The 16,372-nt window shown below is 44.9% G+C and overlaps 1 protein-coding gene across 3 annotated transcripts in view; it reads right to left on the bottom strand.

Moving 5' to 3' along the window:
• The window catches only part of SH3TC2 (SH3 domain and tetratricopeptide repeats 2), a 313,696-nt gene that overhangs the window by 170,854 nt on the left and 126,470 nt on the right, over nucleotides 1-16,372 (bottom strand). For all 3 annotated transcript variants that reach the window (XM_078652997.1, XM_078652994.1, XM_078652995.1), the window contains exons 3-4: nucleotides 5,609-5,704; nucleotides 2,920-3,047 (exon numbers count right to left, since the gene is read on the bottom strand). In XM_078652997.1, coding sequence (XP_078509123.1) covers nucleotides 2,920-3,047; nucleotides 5,609-5,704 — 224 coding nt within the window. The remainder of the gene's footprint in view (nucleotides 1-2,919; nucleotides 3,048-5,608; nucleotides 5,705-16,372) is intronic.

Here is a 16,372-nt window from a genome sequence, read left to right as displayed (position 1 = left end):
TCAAGAAAATACCAAGTCTGATGTTCCAGTTACAAGCTTATATAACTTATAAACTTTGATATCAAAGTGCTGGCAAAAGGTTTACCTTTCAGACTAGGAGCAGTCCACTTGCTCATACCTAGAAATCATGTCAGCTGATATTGAGCATGATAATGTTAGAACCCGTTAAGGCAAAACAATGCAATACTTTGCTAATTGGGGAAAATGACAATTGTCTTTGAGGAGTGAGGTCTAGATGATCAAGATGTTGGTAGCCTCTAGGTTTATCTTTGTGTTTGGCATTACCAATTTCTATACCTCAGTAGCTGCTGGTGAAAAATGATAAGCATGCAAGTACTTTATATGGGTATACAAATTCTAAACACAGAAAAAACTAAAGTTGTATGTAACAATTATAAATTGTATGACACACACACACATGAACTACACACGCCATCCATGCTCCGTAGAGTGAAGGGCATATTGGCAGCGGTCTGGCAGACTAATTTATAAACGAAGTAGAGGCCAATAGGCAACACTTCCTGGAAGGTGACAAGTAAAAATGCCTGTCCTGCCACTTTAATCTATTACTAACACTGTCAGTCCTATGGAGATGGGCGAGCTGATGGGTATCACACTCAGTAGGGGAGAGTGCAGCTCCAGACCACAGAGCCCAGCTCAGTGTCATTATGTATTTTATGGAGCCAGCAATGCACACATGTAATAGTCATGTGCTCTGAGGCAATAATCAAAAACCAAAAGAAACTCGGTATTTGAAACCAGAGGCAGGACTGCCACAGAGGTCTTTTTCTATCCCATTCCATGAACCCATTTAAGATAAAACATCCTTTTGACCAGGTTGTTCTGAGTGACTGGCCTTAGTCGTAGGAATGTTTGGGGACCCTCATCCCAGATTTACACTGCTCACAATAGCCCTGGTTAACAACTCTTTGAAAAGGGAATGACAAAAGTCCTACCAACAAAACTTGTTGGATCTTTTAAACAAGTGTTGGCTTTAGGGTACAGGGAACTCCATCCCAATTGCATCAGAGTACCCGGGCAGCCAAACTGTGAATCGCGCTCTATGTTGACTATGTAAATATGTACTAAACCATTGTCCTAGACAGAATATGCATTTTATATGCAGAATCCTTTTTAACAATGTTCCAATATGTTACATCCCAATATTTTCCTTGTAAAATATGTTTGATAAACTATGCAAAGTGTTGTGACACCTGGAAATTACATTGCATATGATATATAAAACCAAATAACTCTTAAACAAATATCTACACCGAGGTTGACTCCATTCAGCTACCATCTTTGCACTTTATGATTTAGCTACTTCTTAATACAGTTCCCCACCTTGGGACCCACACATACAATTTTGCACAGAAATGGCAAAGTCCTTGAGAGTCGACCGCCCGATTGAGTCAAGTTTCCAAATGTTGCAGAAGAGGGTATTTGAGGAAGATGATCTGTACACTGACTGAGGCACTCGAGTATTACTTTGCAACAGCCATGATGTGTGCCGTCCACTGCCTCGGGTACTCTTGCCATAGAACTGCATAATCAAATTAACCACCACTGTACACTTCAAAGGAAGGTCAATACGCTTCACATCCAATTAGAGCAATTGCCGGCAAGGATAGTAAACAATTTAGGGTGATTAAAATTAAGCAGATCATTAAAAAGCCAAAACAACCATTCCTGTGGTTCGTGCAACCAGCTCACTTTGCATTCTCGTTGTTTTGGGATTTTTTGCATGTTTTCCATTATTTGGACCTAAACTCACTGATCTATCCCATGACCCCACCACTAGCATATTAGGACAGGAAACATCATAACAACTATGATATATTCCCGCAGTCTGTTTTTTTCACCTACAGCTATTAATAAATAACAGTAGAGAAAAGGGCCCTGAATGTCACGAGAGATTGCTGAGGGTAGGAATTAATTCTACTAGACTTTGATGTTTTTGTTTCAGCACTATAAAATTATTTGAGTTGTGTCTAGGCCCCAGAATGCACTAGGGTGTTCTAATTTTTTTGAGTTCTGCTTACTACATTTTCACTCCCCAATATTACCCCTATGTAAGTTAGTTTATGATACTCGATAACCGTGTCATGTTGTTTCTGGCTTTTAAATTTACTACTGCCTCCAGGAGTAAGGTTTGACACTTCACCTAGCCAGTTTTCATACAATTGCTGCACAGTAGCACCTGAGGCCATGGGGTGTCAGTAATAATTGGCGGGATCCACCATGAATAAAGTCCAGTACCTGAAGGCTGCCTCTGGATTCAAAGAAGCTTGTTTCCGGTCCAGGGAAGGCATGGCTTGGCAGTTCGGGCTGGACTGTTCCCATGAGGCACAGGGTCAGACTGATTTGCATATAGCCATGTCTGAACTGGGGTGGCAGAGTGGGCTAAAGAACGGTGATGGATCAAACCTAGATCTTTTGACTGGGTGTGAGTGTTTGATTGGTTCAGATGCTCCGTCCATCACCACCCCCTTTTGTACCGCTCTGGATTCAAAGTCATCACGCCTACAAACGTGAGATTCTGACTCTGAAAACACGAGAAGAGGGTGCCTTCTTCAACAAGACTGCCAACATTCTTGAGAACCCATGGTCAGGAGGAGCCATGTGGGCAGATGAAAGTCCTTTGGTTAGTATTTAATAATTTCGAACAGAACTAAGAACCTAGAACTAAGAAAAAATACTACTCAAGCTGCACTCTTTGCTAGCCCGCTTACCCGTGATTGGCTGATCTACTGTGTAGCCTATCCCAGATCATTGATGAACACTGTATGGAATGGAATGGGTCTTGCTCTTGACTCACCTCCTCCATGTAATGGACATGTTGAGATTGTTTTACACATCAAATGTGAGGCACACTTGGCCAGGCCTCCTATCCATTCAGGTGGGGTGCTTCTTCCTTACCTTGAACAATGCTAGCACTTCCTTGTTGTCACTTTCCATGGACCAAAGTTTCCTCCGAGCTTTTTCCTGGAGCTGCCCATTGGGACACTGAGAGGACCGTCTCAGAACGCAAAACGACAACGATATTTCTGCATGAACAAAAGCAACAGTGAGTGATATGGACACCATGCATGAAGTCCTTATTTAAAGATGGGTTGTAATATGTTGTTAATCTTTTTATTAGGAATGTGGAATTGGAAAATTAGATTTTATGTAATTCCATGAAAGTTGCGCAAAAAAGCAAACATTTGCAGTATCTTGCATGAAAGTAGAACGGTGGTGCATGATTTGTATTTAATAAACAATACCAGGAAGGGGATTGGTTTGAGGAGAAACTGTCTCCTGCAAGACATTATCTGCTTCCTCCGGACATGTTCTGCGCGAACCACTCTCCAGCAGAACAAAACTGTGGAAACATCTGAGAAGTTTGTGAGCATAGCTACATTTGTACACAGGCTTACAGTTGGGTACGGCTCTTATTCTTGAACATGACTTACACATTGCTTTTTCTTATCTTATTCCTCTAATTATAATCCTTTCACGTGGTCATGCTGTACTTATTTGTCCTGAAGCCCATGCTCCTAAAACTTATTATTCTACAATTTATAATCTTGCAGTTTGTAATCTACAGATCACAAAACTCATGGTCCTAAAACTACTCATCCAGCAACTCATTGTAACCCAGCTCATGATTCTAGATTTATGAAAACTTTGAGAGGTAAAATGTGATTTCAAATAATGTTGACAATAGAAAATGCTGAACACAAGATGCAGGTTGCCTGGCATACGACACCTTCTGCTGTTTGTCGCCCGAACCTACTGGTGGTGAGAGAAAGGGGACCTCCCTCCATGAGACTGGAGTGAGTCGTTTGGCATCACTACCCATCCAACTCTTTAAAAATACTAACTTACCCACTTTCTCGAGACACAGTGACTAACACATGCTCTAGAAATAAATAAAGCAGATTTGACTGATGAAAAGCCATCAAGGAGTTGGAACGTGACTTTGCACAAAGGATGTCAATTAGAAGGAAGTAGAAGACACAATTTCTTAGTACCCCCAGGTATTGCTTTTGCTAAATGTTGTCCTAGAGGTCAGGAAGCCACAGGCAGAAAGGGAACAGGAGGCTGCTGAAGTACAATTGGGATAAGGGAGGGAAACCCGTGAACTCACTTGGTGTCTTGGATGCGTACTCCATACTCCTGGCATTAGGGTGACTCAACATCCATGCCATGCTCCATCCCCAGTGAGCAAGTGAGAAGGGCACAGTAGTGATCTGGCAGTCCTTCCCATACCATAGTATGTGGTACAAATGGGTGTTCGACAACTTCTGATAACAAATGCCAAAATCCTATACCTGGTCATCATACAACACATAATGCAACTACTCTTGGTAGTAAAATCCTTCCTGCAAACATATAACATTTGATTCTACAAGCAATCATTTAACAATACCAGATTCTAAAATAATGGGTGAAATAAAAAGTAGAAACAGTATGCAAAAACATAGTGCACATTTTCAATGTCATGTAGTTTCCCCTGTGCTTTCTGCAGGTGCTGTTTGCTAATAATGTGTATCTTATAGTGAAGTTCGAAAATGTAAAAATCTTATGAAAAAAGCTCTTAGGAGCAATATGATTCTCTTCTATCCTTGTAACCAGGTGGTACTCAGAGAGCATGTGCACAGAAAAAAATATTAAAATATGCTGAGTGACTGTTACCGTGTTGCATAAGCGGATTTTATAATGCCGGATCAATGCTTGTTTATTGCCTTAGTCAAGCAACACGATTGGTACATTTCATTCTTCTCACTTCACCAAGCCAGCAGATTGATATCATATTTAAATCAGCTTATTTGATTTGTCAATGTATTGCTTTCGTAATAGAATCCTATGTTTCAGTACGAGATAAGGTGAGTCCATTACCGTACTGTGACATCCCTTCAGACATCCTTCTACTATAGCCTTAGTGCCCGATGTAGTGGGCTCTACCAGCCATTAAAGGCCCATTCCAGCTTTAAAGGCCAGAGCCGAAGGCTATAGGGTAGAATGTTCGAATTTGTAAAAACAAAAGTCTCTTGGGGCCCAAAGGGATTAAAATCCCTTCAGGCTCTGAGAGGCCTGTGTTCACAGCAACAGCTGTGAAAAGAAAACAACATTGGAATGTTGCTCTCCAGGCTTCTTCTATCCAAAAGAACCCTGGAGCACTGTATTGTCTACAATGGAGCACACAACATTCCAATGTTCTAATACAATATAGATCCAGTGGTCAAGTATCATCCTAAAACATGATGCTGGACGGCATAATTACGATGAAGCCAAAAATTAATTATTACACTTGGCTATTATCTCCACAATGGCGTGCCCAACTGGAGTCACTGACCCACAAATATTTCTGTGCTCCCCAAAGTAGCAAAATCAAGGGTTTGGAAATACTGTATTACAATATATTTGCAAAGCTGAAATCCTTGATACATGCCGGCAATTAGAGTGTTCAAAGCAACACCTCTTCTTATGCATTCAAAGGTGGAGTTACAAAGGATATTTACCAGTACCAGAACGAATGTTCAACATAAGTAAGAGGAATATGTCCGGCCGAGGTGCGGGTAGAGTTATAATTTGGATATTTGGAATATCAATGGTAACTCACCAGTTGGAAATCCCTCTCCTACAGCCAGTGAGACTGAGTCCGTGCTAACAGGACTTTCCACTGAAGAAGATTCTGGGGCCATGGACTCGGGGTGACCTATGGAGACACAAAGGGACATCTCAAATACAACTGCTTCAAGAGGAAATTTGGATAAAAGACTTCATTCCATGTTCCACTAAAATGTTTGCAAATTAATGCATAAAAGCCTACAATTTGCTAAAGTTAGAAAATTAATTAGTTAAAATAATTACGCAATGCTGTATAGTTATGGACTGATGGACAAAGATCATGTAAGTACCATTAGGCCATGTATTTTTTCAATATTTTGTGTGTATTGACACAAGCCTGTCCTCTTCGCCGATCCACATTGCATCATGGGAAATACCCCACCACATAATACACTTTAAGTGCTAACCGCTAGAGCGGTCGACCTCGAAGCTGGGGAACCAATTTCAATTCTTAGCAGAAACATCCTGTGATTCTGGGCAAAACTCCCTATGGCTAACAAGATGAATGTCCCTCTGTAGCACAACTGGTGCTCACGCAAAGCACTCAGATACCTTCGGGTATAGTTTGCGCTATATAAAACCAAAAATTATATTAAAAAAACACAAACACATCGGCATACTATCATCCTTTGAAGCCAAATCTGGGTTCATGATCCCGTCAGGCCCAATATGAAAATATATCTGATGTTGTGTCCATCACCTTCACTGTATTCAGGACATTTTTAGTGTCCAAAGCCTTACCCAAAACATGCATGATGTTCTGCCAGCAACCGCCATCGACTTTCCTCCCAAACCATTGCACCCAATTTTATGTTTCTTCCCATCTTCCCCCTCCAAGCCATCCTCTGTGTTCCATGCCCATCAAAATATACCTGCTGCCCTGCACACTCAGTAACATAAAACACAACTAGTCAGATGTTCCCCAATCCCTAACACAGCATGTGCCTGTGCATGCCTAATGACACACTCGGCCTACTACCAATGCAGTGATATGGGATAAAATTAATATTTTTATTATGGGATGGATATTATGGTATAATGCATGGGAGCCTGCAATTCCTGTGTAAAGTCATATCTCTGATTTTCTCATTACAGTCAAGTTGTGACATCTGTAGTCACCTTTAATAACAAAATGACGTAGCTGCTCAACTGTAATAGGTTATCACATTTGAGTTGTGACTACATATTACCTGCTGCCAGAGCCAGCAACCAGGGTGAAAGGCAGGTCAAAGAGCACATTTACAGGTGCAGTGCAAACAATGAAAAGGAGAACTAGCTTTTCTAAAAACGAACAGTGATCAGCCGAAAAGGAGGTAACCTTTACAATATCTGTATATTTTTACACATTTTGAGATGCATATTTTTAAATAATATTTTTGATAAACAGATTCTAATCGCTTTATTTAACAAATGAGTAACTGCATTTTGGTGCCCAATTGCCCACTTCAGACTATACTTTTATTCTTATATTCTATCTATTTCATATGAAAGAGCAAAACAACAAAGACGTAACCAGTTTGTGAGAAAGGAGATGGTGTAACCATGCATCAGAAGGATTAAAATACCCCCTGCCATAAATTAAAAGGATATTGAAATTCACCTTGGAGTTCTATAATCCTAATCTCGGTTCTTAGGGTGGCTGACGTGTTGGCAGGGCTCTGTCAGCACGGTTGGTGCTCTTCAGAAGCTAATTACAGAAATTTTAATTTCGCTATTTTAAAGCTGGTTTGTTTTAAAAATTGTAATTTGCTGCTAATATTCCTACTGCTGCTCTAATTTGACTTCTTGCACTGCACCTACCTGGTGGGGACCAGAGTTGTCTCCTGAGGCTCTTGTGTGTCTGGGTGCCTTCCCCTGGTCGGGTCCGTCCGTGCGAGCGGACCCGCCATTTTGGGGGTAGTTTGGGACACGCTCTAGTGTTCAGGGATGCACGCTCTGGGCTCCATAAGAAGAGGGCTGGAGCGAGCGTGCAAACCCTAATCTCGGTTCCTAGGGTGGCTGACATGTTGGCAGGGCTCTGTCAGCATGGTTGGTGCTCTTCAGAAGCTAATTACAGAAATTTTAATTTTGCTATTTTAAAGCTGGTTCGTTTTAAAAATTGTAATTTGCTGCTAATATTCCTACTGCTGCTCTAATTTGACATCTTGCACTGCACCTATCTGGTGGGGACCAGAGTTGTCTCCTGAGGCTCTTGTGTGTCTGGGTGCCTTCCCCATGTCGGGGCCGTCCGTGCGAGCGGACCCGCCATTTTGGGGGTAGTTTGGGACACGCTCTAGTGTTCGGGGATGCACGCTCTGGGCTCCATAAGAAGAGGGCTGGAGCGAATGCGCAGCGGGCGAGCGCAGCGGGCGCGCCGGTGGCGCGCCAAAGGCAAGCCCGTCTGCGCCCGTCCACGCCACGGAGGCACCCAGTGCCAGTTAAGCTGCTCGTCTGGGTTATATCGAGGACTATCGTCAATCTTCCGGCCCGGTATATCCCAGGGAGACTTTGCTACATATTGGTAAGCTTCACGCAGACAGGGGGACCTTTAGGCTATTGCCTTCCGGCCACCCATGCGCTGATTATCTCACCAATGATCTCTTGCTGTGTGGGCTTTTGAATGTGAGATCCCTGCCTAGGCATAGTGCTGAGATCCAGATGCTAATTGAAACTCATGAGCTGGACATCCTGTTCATGACAGAAACATGGACTCGCCGAGACTGTTTAGTTGACCCCGGCTGGGCGTGCCCATCTGGTTTTAAATTCCTACATCTCCCCAGGTCTAACGGGAGGGGTGGGGCGGGGGGGGGGGGTAGGGGTTATTTATAAAGCCGCTTGGAAGATTGGCATTATTGACATGGACCCGGCTGAGGGAACGGAACTGCTGGGTTTGTCTATACAGAGTTGTTCCGGGACTATTTTTTCCAGAATCTTGTGCTATAGGCCTCCAGGGGCCTTTAGCATTCAGCAGCAACAATCGCTATTAGCGACCCTAACTAATATGGCAGCTTCCCATCATAATTTGATAATTTTAGGGGATTTTAACCTTTGGCAAAATGGTTCCCTGGATGTAGGGTTAGCAAATCTGCTTCACTCATGCGAAAGCTTCGGACTTTATCAACTAGTTACTGCAGCCACCCACAAGACGGAGCACCGCTTGGATTTGGTGTTTAGTGTCCCTGACCTGGTGCTTATGGGGGAAACTCTGCCTATGGATTGGACAAACCATTTCCTTGTCAAATTTTATGTCAAAAGCAAGGGTGTTCAGACTAGGACTCCTCAGGTGACTAAGGAGGTTCAGTGTAGAGACTGGAAGGCTCTCGCCCGACTGAAATCCTCCGGTGTGGTGTTTGAAGTGGGAGAGTGTTTTGCTTTGGATAAGCAAACCGAGGAGAACTATGCCTCACTCTGCACTAAGATTACGGAGGTGCTGGATTCTCATGCCCCCTTAAAGTTCGTAGTTGCAAGGGGAAAATCTCTGCCCCTTGGTTTAACGACACGCTGAGGAACCTGAAGCGTGGTTGTAAACACGCGGAGAGATTCTGGAGGCGTGAATATGATGAAGCTTATAGGACGCAGTGGAAGCTTAAAATCTCAGAATATAAGATTCAGATTAGGAAATCTAAGGCTGAATACTATTCTTCCGTGATCTGTAATGCTACTAATAGCTCTAGGAGCATTTTTAATATATTAAACAGTCTTACTATCCCGGAGTGTGCTAAGAACGCCATTGTTCCGTCACTGGAACTCTGTGAGAATCTTGCAAAATTCTTTAAGGAGAAAATTGAGCTAATTATTGATGACTTGGAGGACCCCCCTATGACTGACTGTCCTCTGGCCACGGGTCTCGGGGCGCAGGCAGACACGACCAACGAGCAGGTTTGGTCGTTGGGTGAACCTCTGTTAAAGTTCCCGTTGCTTACGGAGGAAGCATTCAACGGGCTGGCAAGGGGAATCTCCTCTGGTTCTCCTCTGGACCCGGTGCCACATAAGAAGGAGTTTGAGGAGGAATTATTTCCCACTCTCCGCCTGATCTGCAATCAATCCTTAGCTACAGTTACGGTTCCAGCCCAGTGGAAGCAGGCGGTGATTTCTCCCCTGCTGAAGAAGCCCTCTCTGGATCCGGTCTGTTCCAAGAACTATAGACCTATCTCCCTGCTACCTTTCCCCACCAAAATTGTGGAGCGTTGGGTTAGTTTAACTCTCCCCAAACACCTGGAACAGCATCACTTATTAGAGGAAGATCAATTTGGCTTCCGGCCGGCTCACGGGACCGAAACAGCGTTGGTCGTTGCCGTGGACGAGCTTCAAAGGCGTGCAGACAGGGGAAAAGCAGCGGTTCTGATCCTGCTTGATATGTCTGCCGCCTTTGATACGGTTAACCATGAGATCCTGTTGGGCCGCTTAAGTGTTGCTGGGGTGGGAGGTAGTGCTTTGAGGTGGTTTCTGTCATTCCTGCAGGACAGACAGCAGGCGGTGTCCCTGCCTCCCTTCCAATCGGCTTTTTCCAATGTCTCACACGGGGTGCCGCAGGGATCAGCAATTACTCCTATTCTTTTTAACCTATATTTAAGACCTCTGATCTCACTTATTAAAGCCTACAAAACTAAAATAATAAACTACGCTGACGACACGCAGATGATCCTTCTCTTTGAGGGAGAGGAATCTACACCTGTGGAGGTATTCCACAACTGCCTGCGTGACACGTCATGCTGGCTAAAGAACAATTCCCTCCAGTTTAATGCTGGGAAGACGGAGGTGCTTTTTAGCACGGGGAATAAGATCTCCCGGCCATTTCCAGAGAACTTTTGGCCTCCTGAGACTGAGACTAAAGTGCCGCCAGTGGAATCAGTTCGTAACCTAGGGGTCATGCTGGACCAGAAGCTCAGCATGGAGACACATGTCAAAAAACGACCTCCTGGTGTTTTGCTATTTTGCGGTCTTTGCGGAAGATCATGCCATTATTACCATCTCAGGCGCGTGCTCTGGTGGCAATGTGTACGATCCTCAGTAGGTTGGACTATTGTAATGCCTTGCTACTGGAGTCCCCTGGCTTCCTTTTGGATAGGCTCCAAAGACTGCAATCAGCGGCAGCTAGGTTGGTTTTGGGGCTTCCTAGGAGAGCACATGCGCAGGCGGCCTTGGCGAAGCTGCACTGGCTCCCTTTGAGACAGAGGGTACAATTCAAGGCCCTCTGCCTCGTTTTCAAGGCCTTACATGGAATAGGCCCCCCTACCCCTGCAAGCCAAATTTGCGTGGTACTCCCCAACCAGGCTGCTTCGTTCCTCAGCCGCTAGGTTGGTGAGGGTGCCTAGGTTTAGGAAGACTAGCTCAGAGGGCAGATCTTTTGAGGTGGCCGCGGCCAAGCTTTGGAACCCGCTCCAGTGTAAAATCAGACAAATTAAGGAGCTTCTTCCGTTTAGAAAAAAGGTTAAAACCTGGCTGTTTCCTTAGTATGTGTACCTGTCCGTTCTGTCCTGTTCTGTCTGACACTCCTGCCCTCTTTGAGCCATCAGCGCCAGGATGCCTGCAAGGTGACAGTGTGCTTTATAAGACACATAAATAAAATAAATAAATAAATAAATAACCTTATAAAGGAGCACAGCTTCGGTCTTGCTCTTCTGTTTGGTCATAAAAATCCTGGGTGAATTGCAACATCCCCAAAATATTTGGCAGGAGGTACTGTATCCTATTTGAACTGTGATTGAGGAAGCGGGCAGACCAGCAAGTTGATGGGTGTGTTTGAAATACTGAGGTTTGGCACAAGGTATGCTCTGGAGTGAGGCCTAGGATGCCATGTATGTTGATGATATGGCAGACAGACTAGAACACTGGGTTTGTTTCTGGGGAGAACAATAGGTATGTTCTAGATGGCAGTGGAAGCCAGATAGATTTGGATGATGAGGGATGTGAAGGGTGCTAGGACACCACATTTGTTTCTGGTGGTGGGAAGTGACCATATGCGGTAGGACACCAGGGATGTTATGGACAAGAGCGAGGAGGGGCATGGAGTATGGTACCCAGGATCTCTTAGCTGGAAGACAGGGCAGACATCTTATCATGTTTTGGATGATGGAACAGGGGACACAGGGCTGGATATCAGCTTTTGGTTAGGGTAAAGCATGTATGGAGCAGAAGACCTCATATATGTTGGATGAGGGTGGAGGCAGCAGGGAGGCCGCTAGGAGTATTTTGGATCAGAGTGCTGGGATGTCTAAGGACTCAAGGTTCCTTTGGACGAAGATGAAGGAGTTATGAGGTTGGACTCAGATATGTGTTGATCATGGGGAAGTGAGGTATGGTAGGACACCAGGGGCCCTATTACGTATAGGGTGCACTTTCTGTTTGCACCATGGCTCACCTTCAAACAGGTGTACCGTACACAAACAGGGAAAGTTCGCCTTATTAGGTTGAATTCATTGTGAACTAGCCCTGCCCTGGGGGCAGCACATTCAGGTGAAATACGGAACGACTGCTTCAAAGCCTCTCTGTGTTTCACAGTGCAGACAGCACCCACCTGCACTTTAAAGAAGGGAGAGCGATTCCCTTGGCTGTGGGTGCAGTGGGTGACTGCACCCACCTGCAAGGAATAGTCGGGGTGGGGGGTTGATAGGACTCCATTTATCCCCTTCAAAGGGCTGCCACCCGACTCAGTGAGACGCAAAAAGGTGGTGCACTGTCAGTGCGCCTCCTGACAGCTTATTTACCTCTGCGCCCGAGTCCATATTACGGCACGGGTTGAGAGGTAAAGAGATTTCTTCATTTGCATTTGGACACGCCCCCATGCAAATGAGGGAACGCCCTCTTGATATAGCACTAGTTCAATGTGCGACAGCCCTCCCTGGAATACAGAATGAAGTGCACAAGCGTCTGTGGCCCCTTCTGTAATAGCAAAGTGCCACAAGGGCACACAAAGCAGGCACAAGCACCCATTGATTCCTCAGAACACTTCTGTAATGTGGTCGCAGCTATGTTTTTGCTAGTAGGGAGGAGGTGTGGTGGGACACCAGGTATGTTTTTGGTAATAGGAGTGGGGCTGAACCAAGTTTATTTTGGTGAAAGGAACAGAAGATATGAAGTAGGACACATTATATCTCTAAGGGGATGTGGAGGAAGAGTAGGGCATAATGCAATGTTTTGATGAAATGGGGCAGGCACATAGGTTGGGATGCCAATAATATTTTTGATGGGAAAATATGTTATGAATGAGTTTTGAATGAGTGTAATGGAGACATGGAGTAGGAAGTCAGGTGTGTTTTGGCAGGTGAATGAAAGGTATGTTTGGTTGGTCAAGGATAAAACAGCAAGCCTTTTTAATTTTTACTTATTTTAATTTGGATAGCTCTTTCTATTTAACAGGCTCACATGGAGTGAAACAGTTCAAAATATTTAGAAGATGCATACAAATTAATCTGTTACTAAATTAGTAGTGTCTCGACAAGCCAGGTATGTTTTCATCATAAACATACTTGATGCAATCGCTCGTGTCCATCCATATGCGTCTAGTGACCTTCCTCGTCCAGCCCTCAAAACCATAAGAAATGTCCTGCTCTTGTTGGTCCACAAATTCCTGGGTCCAGCGGCGTAGCGTGGGTTGCCAGTGCCAGGGCAAAGGCAAGTATCCTTCCACTTTTCTTTTTAAATTTACACCCCTCAGAATTCCCCTAAGAATTTTGCCCCCAGGAAACCGCCCCTTTCGCCCCGCCCACGATGCGCCACTGCCTGGGTCACAGTTTCAGCATTACAAAATAAACTGAAATGCCCTGACATCTATAAACCTCACCTGTTGTTATGCCTCTCGAATACTGATAACAAGATGTGTGAATGTGGGTTTGCATGCATGAGCAGGATGAACTTTGTACTGAACATCAATAAAGACCTGCATGGCATTCCAAAGGTCTGTATCCTCCTTGCTGGTAGGCTCAGCAATGGTGCAATTTTATCAAGTTGTTTCTAAGATTGATGCAACACTTTATGTACTGTGACATTAAGTGATGGCTGCACTAATGTAGTAAATATTACCCTTTATCAGATCACACTTATGTACACAAAAGAGCACATCACACAACCTTACTGGGAATTTTAAGAATATTAGAAAAGAATACAATAGGCAAAGGGCTGCTTAAAAATAGGTTTTTTGTCTTGATATAAGCACATTTTTGCCTGTATTTCTTTTCCCAAGCTAGATTTTATTCACTACGTATCCCCTCTGATAGCTGTAGAGATGAGGCGTTCAGCGCCTTCCTGGGGCGAGGGGGCAGTGACAAGGGTCTGCCCTCTAAACTTGTGTGTAAGAAAATGTGATGGACGGTGTCGCATCCAAAAAGTCCCAACAAGAAATCTGTGTGTGGGAGGAGTTACGCCAGCAACCAAGATGGCCGCTTAGGCTCCCGGCTCCGCCGACCTCCGTCTATTGCCAGATGATCCTGTCATCCATCCTGTGTCTACGCCCGACCTCTGAGTGGATGAACCGGTGTACAATCCGAAGGTGCAATCCCGAGAATTTTACCGGCTTCGTAGGCGGAGTTACGTCGTGTTTCAATCTGCGGCCTAGCCCAACTGGAAAGCCGGGGCCTCGAGTACTGGCCCAGCCGGGTTACAGTTGAACAACATCGGCCGTGGGAGTCAGTCAGGGTCCGGTCTATCGCTGTGGAGGTTGTTTTTGCCCGATTTGATTGCGGTCATTCTGGTTGGCTAACATCGAAGGAGTGGCAACGTGACACGATTGAGGCTGTGGGCGGAGGTCCCTGTCCCTTGGACCCGGTTTGCCCCTTGCCGGTGTCCGGTGAGTCGGGGTCTTCGCTCGCGGTAGTGGAAAACAGATAGCTACCGTGACTAATGATAAGTCGCCCTCCGCTGCCTTCCGTTCCGTTCTCGCCTGTTCACCCGGAGAGACCGGGCTCTCCAAGGAAGTGAACATGATCGATACTGAGCGTGGAGAACTGGGCCGGACGGAGTTTGAGCCGTCGCTGAGGACTGTACTGGCAGCCATCGGGGCACTTCATTCACATGTGGATGCCCTTGTTCACAAAATGATAGCAGTTACACTTGAGACTGGGTGAGTGAGACCGGACTCTGCTTCATCGCAAGAGCTGACAATAGCGAAGATTCCCACCATGGTCATTTTGACTGCGGACGAGGACCCAGTGCAGCAAGTGATCTTGGAACCCTCGGTCAGAGTATTGGATGTTCGCGAGCCTTGTGCCTCGAATGGAATGCTAAGCCTGACCACACTGCTGACTGTGGGTGAATTGATCGGTGTTCTCTTCCCGGAGACCCCTGTTGATGGCTGTATTCTGATCGAGACAACATCTTTTCCCGCCCTGGCGGTTACATTGCTGACTTGGTGGAAACAATCCTGGAACTATACATCGGTGAGGGAGACTTCTTGTTCGGAAGCGGTTCTCAAAGACTTACTATATTTGCATTGTTTCGGACTGAAGTTTTCTGAACTCTTTTCGAACTTTGTCTCTCCTGTTGCTGCGGTGTTTCGACCGGGAGGGGTTCGCACGTTAATCGAAAGGGCCAAGGCTGAGACTGATTGACCGGATTTTATATTGTGGCCTTACTAGATGAGGGATTTGTTATCAATGTTTTCACGGGAGGTTGGGCGGTGTTTTATAACTTCCCCTGATTTGTTTTACTGATTTTTCTGTAAAGAATCTTGCTACCATTGTAGGGGTCGTTTGTTTCTGGCAGGGGGGAGGGGAGACCGGGAGCCCATTTGGAAATGCCTTCCTCCATTTTCTACTTTTAGAATTAGATAGATGGGGGACAGGCACACTGCTAGTTGGGGTTAGGCGGAAGCCATATGCAGGGCTGCAGGGTGGGGGGAGGGGCCTTTTTTCTGTTGTATTGTCTTTGTTTTCGTTTCTATGTTAACATCCTGTCCATATCCTGATAATGGGTGCCTTCCTGATGGGTTACTTGCTTGGTGGGTAGACGGGTCCTGGGGGTGGTATCATCTGTACGGATTTCAACAATGCTTTGCTTTTTAACTGCTGCATACGAGTCGCGGTCATAGTTGTGTCCACTGCTTTACTGTAATACACTCTCCTGCCACTCAATATTGCCTTACTCATGAAAATCCTGTTCTTATGGGTGGTGGGTCTGTGATCAGTGTCTATTGGATTGGACTTCTATTTGTCGTATTTTATGCGGCTGCGCGCCAGTAATATCTCCTGATTCAATTTTTGCCCTGGGGGAAATCCGTCTATTCAGCTATATATGTGTATATTTGTGGTTGCTTATTCCAAAATGTAAGGCACCTGTCGTTGGTTTTTTCAATTAATAAAAAGATTTATAAAAAAAAAAGACGAAATCTGTGTGTGGTAATCAAGCATGCAGAATGCAGCACACATAGATAGAGGAAAAAACGAGGAGAAATAAAGATATTTCCCCTTGTTATACCTCACCTCGGAAGGCAAAATGATTTGCTTCTTCTACAGGTTTACATGATCTGTAAATCTGGGGCAGCGTCAAAACCCATTGGGTGCTGTGTGGGAAACCCCACCGCAACGCTCATGAAATGCCTCCCAAGTGCAGACTAAGGCAACGCAGTCATTTGCACTGCCTCGCCTTACTCCATATCTATGAGGCCACTCAAAGCCATACATAGTAGCTTTGCGTGGCCTTATAGATATAATTTAGTAATCTGTGCCATCAGAGGCTCTTATTTACAGGTATTTGACATAGGGCAACGTAGCAAGTCATCTTACTGTGCTTCCCTAAGCCAAAGTGAAATAGAACGAATGCACCGTATTTATGCAATACGGAT

Source organism: Lissotriton helveticus, chromosome 7 (assembly GCF_964261635.1).
Source record: "Lissotriton helveticus chromosome 7, aLisHel1.1, whole genome shotgun sequence".
In the NCBI taxonomy this organism is placed as follows: domain Eukaryota; kingdom Metazoa; phylum Chordata; class Amphibia; order Caudata; family Salamandridae; genus Lissotriton; species Lissotriton helveticus.
Note: the sequence above shows the minus strand (reverse complement) of the source record. Positions and strands in the feature narration are given on the sequence as shown.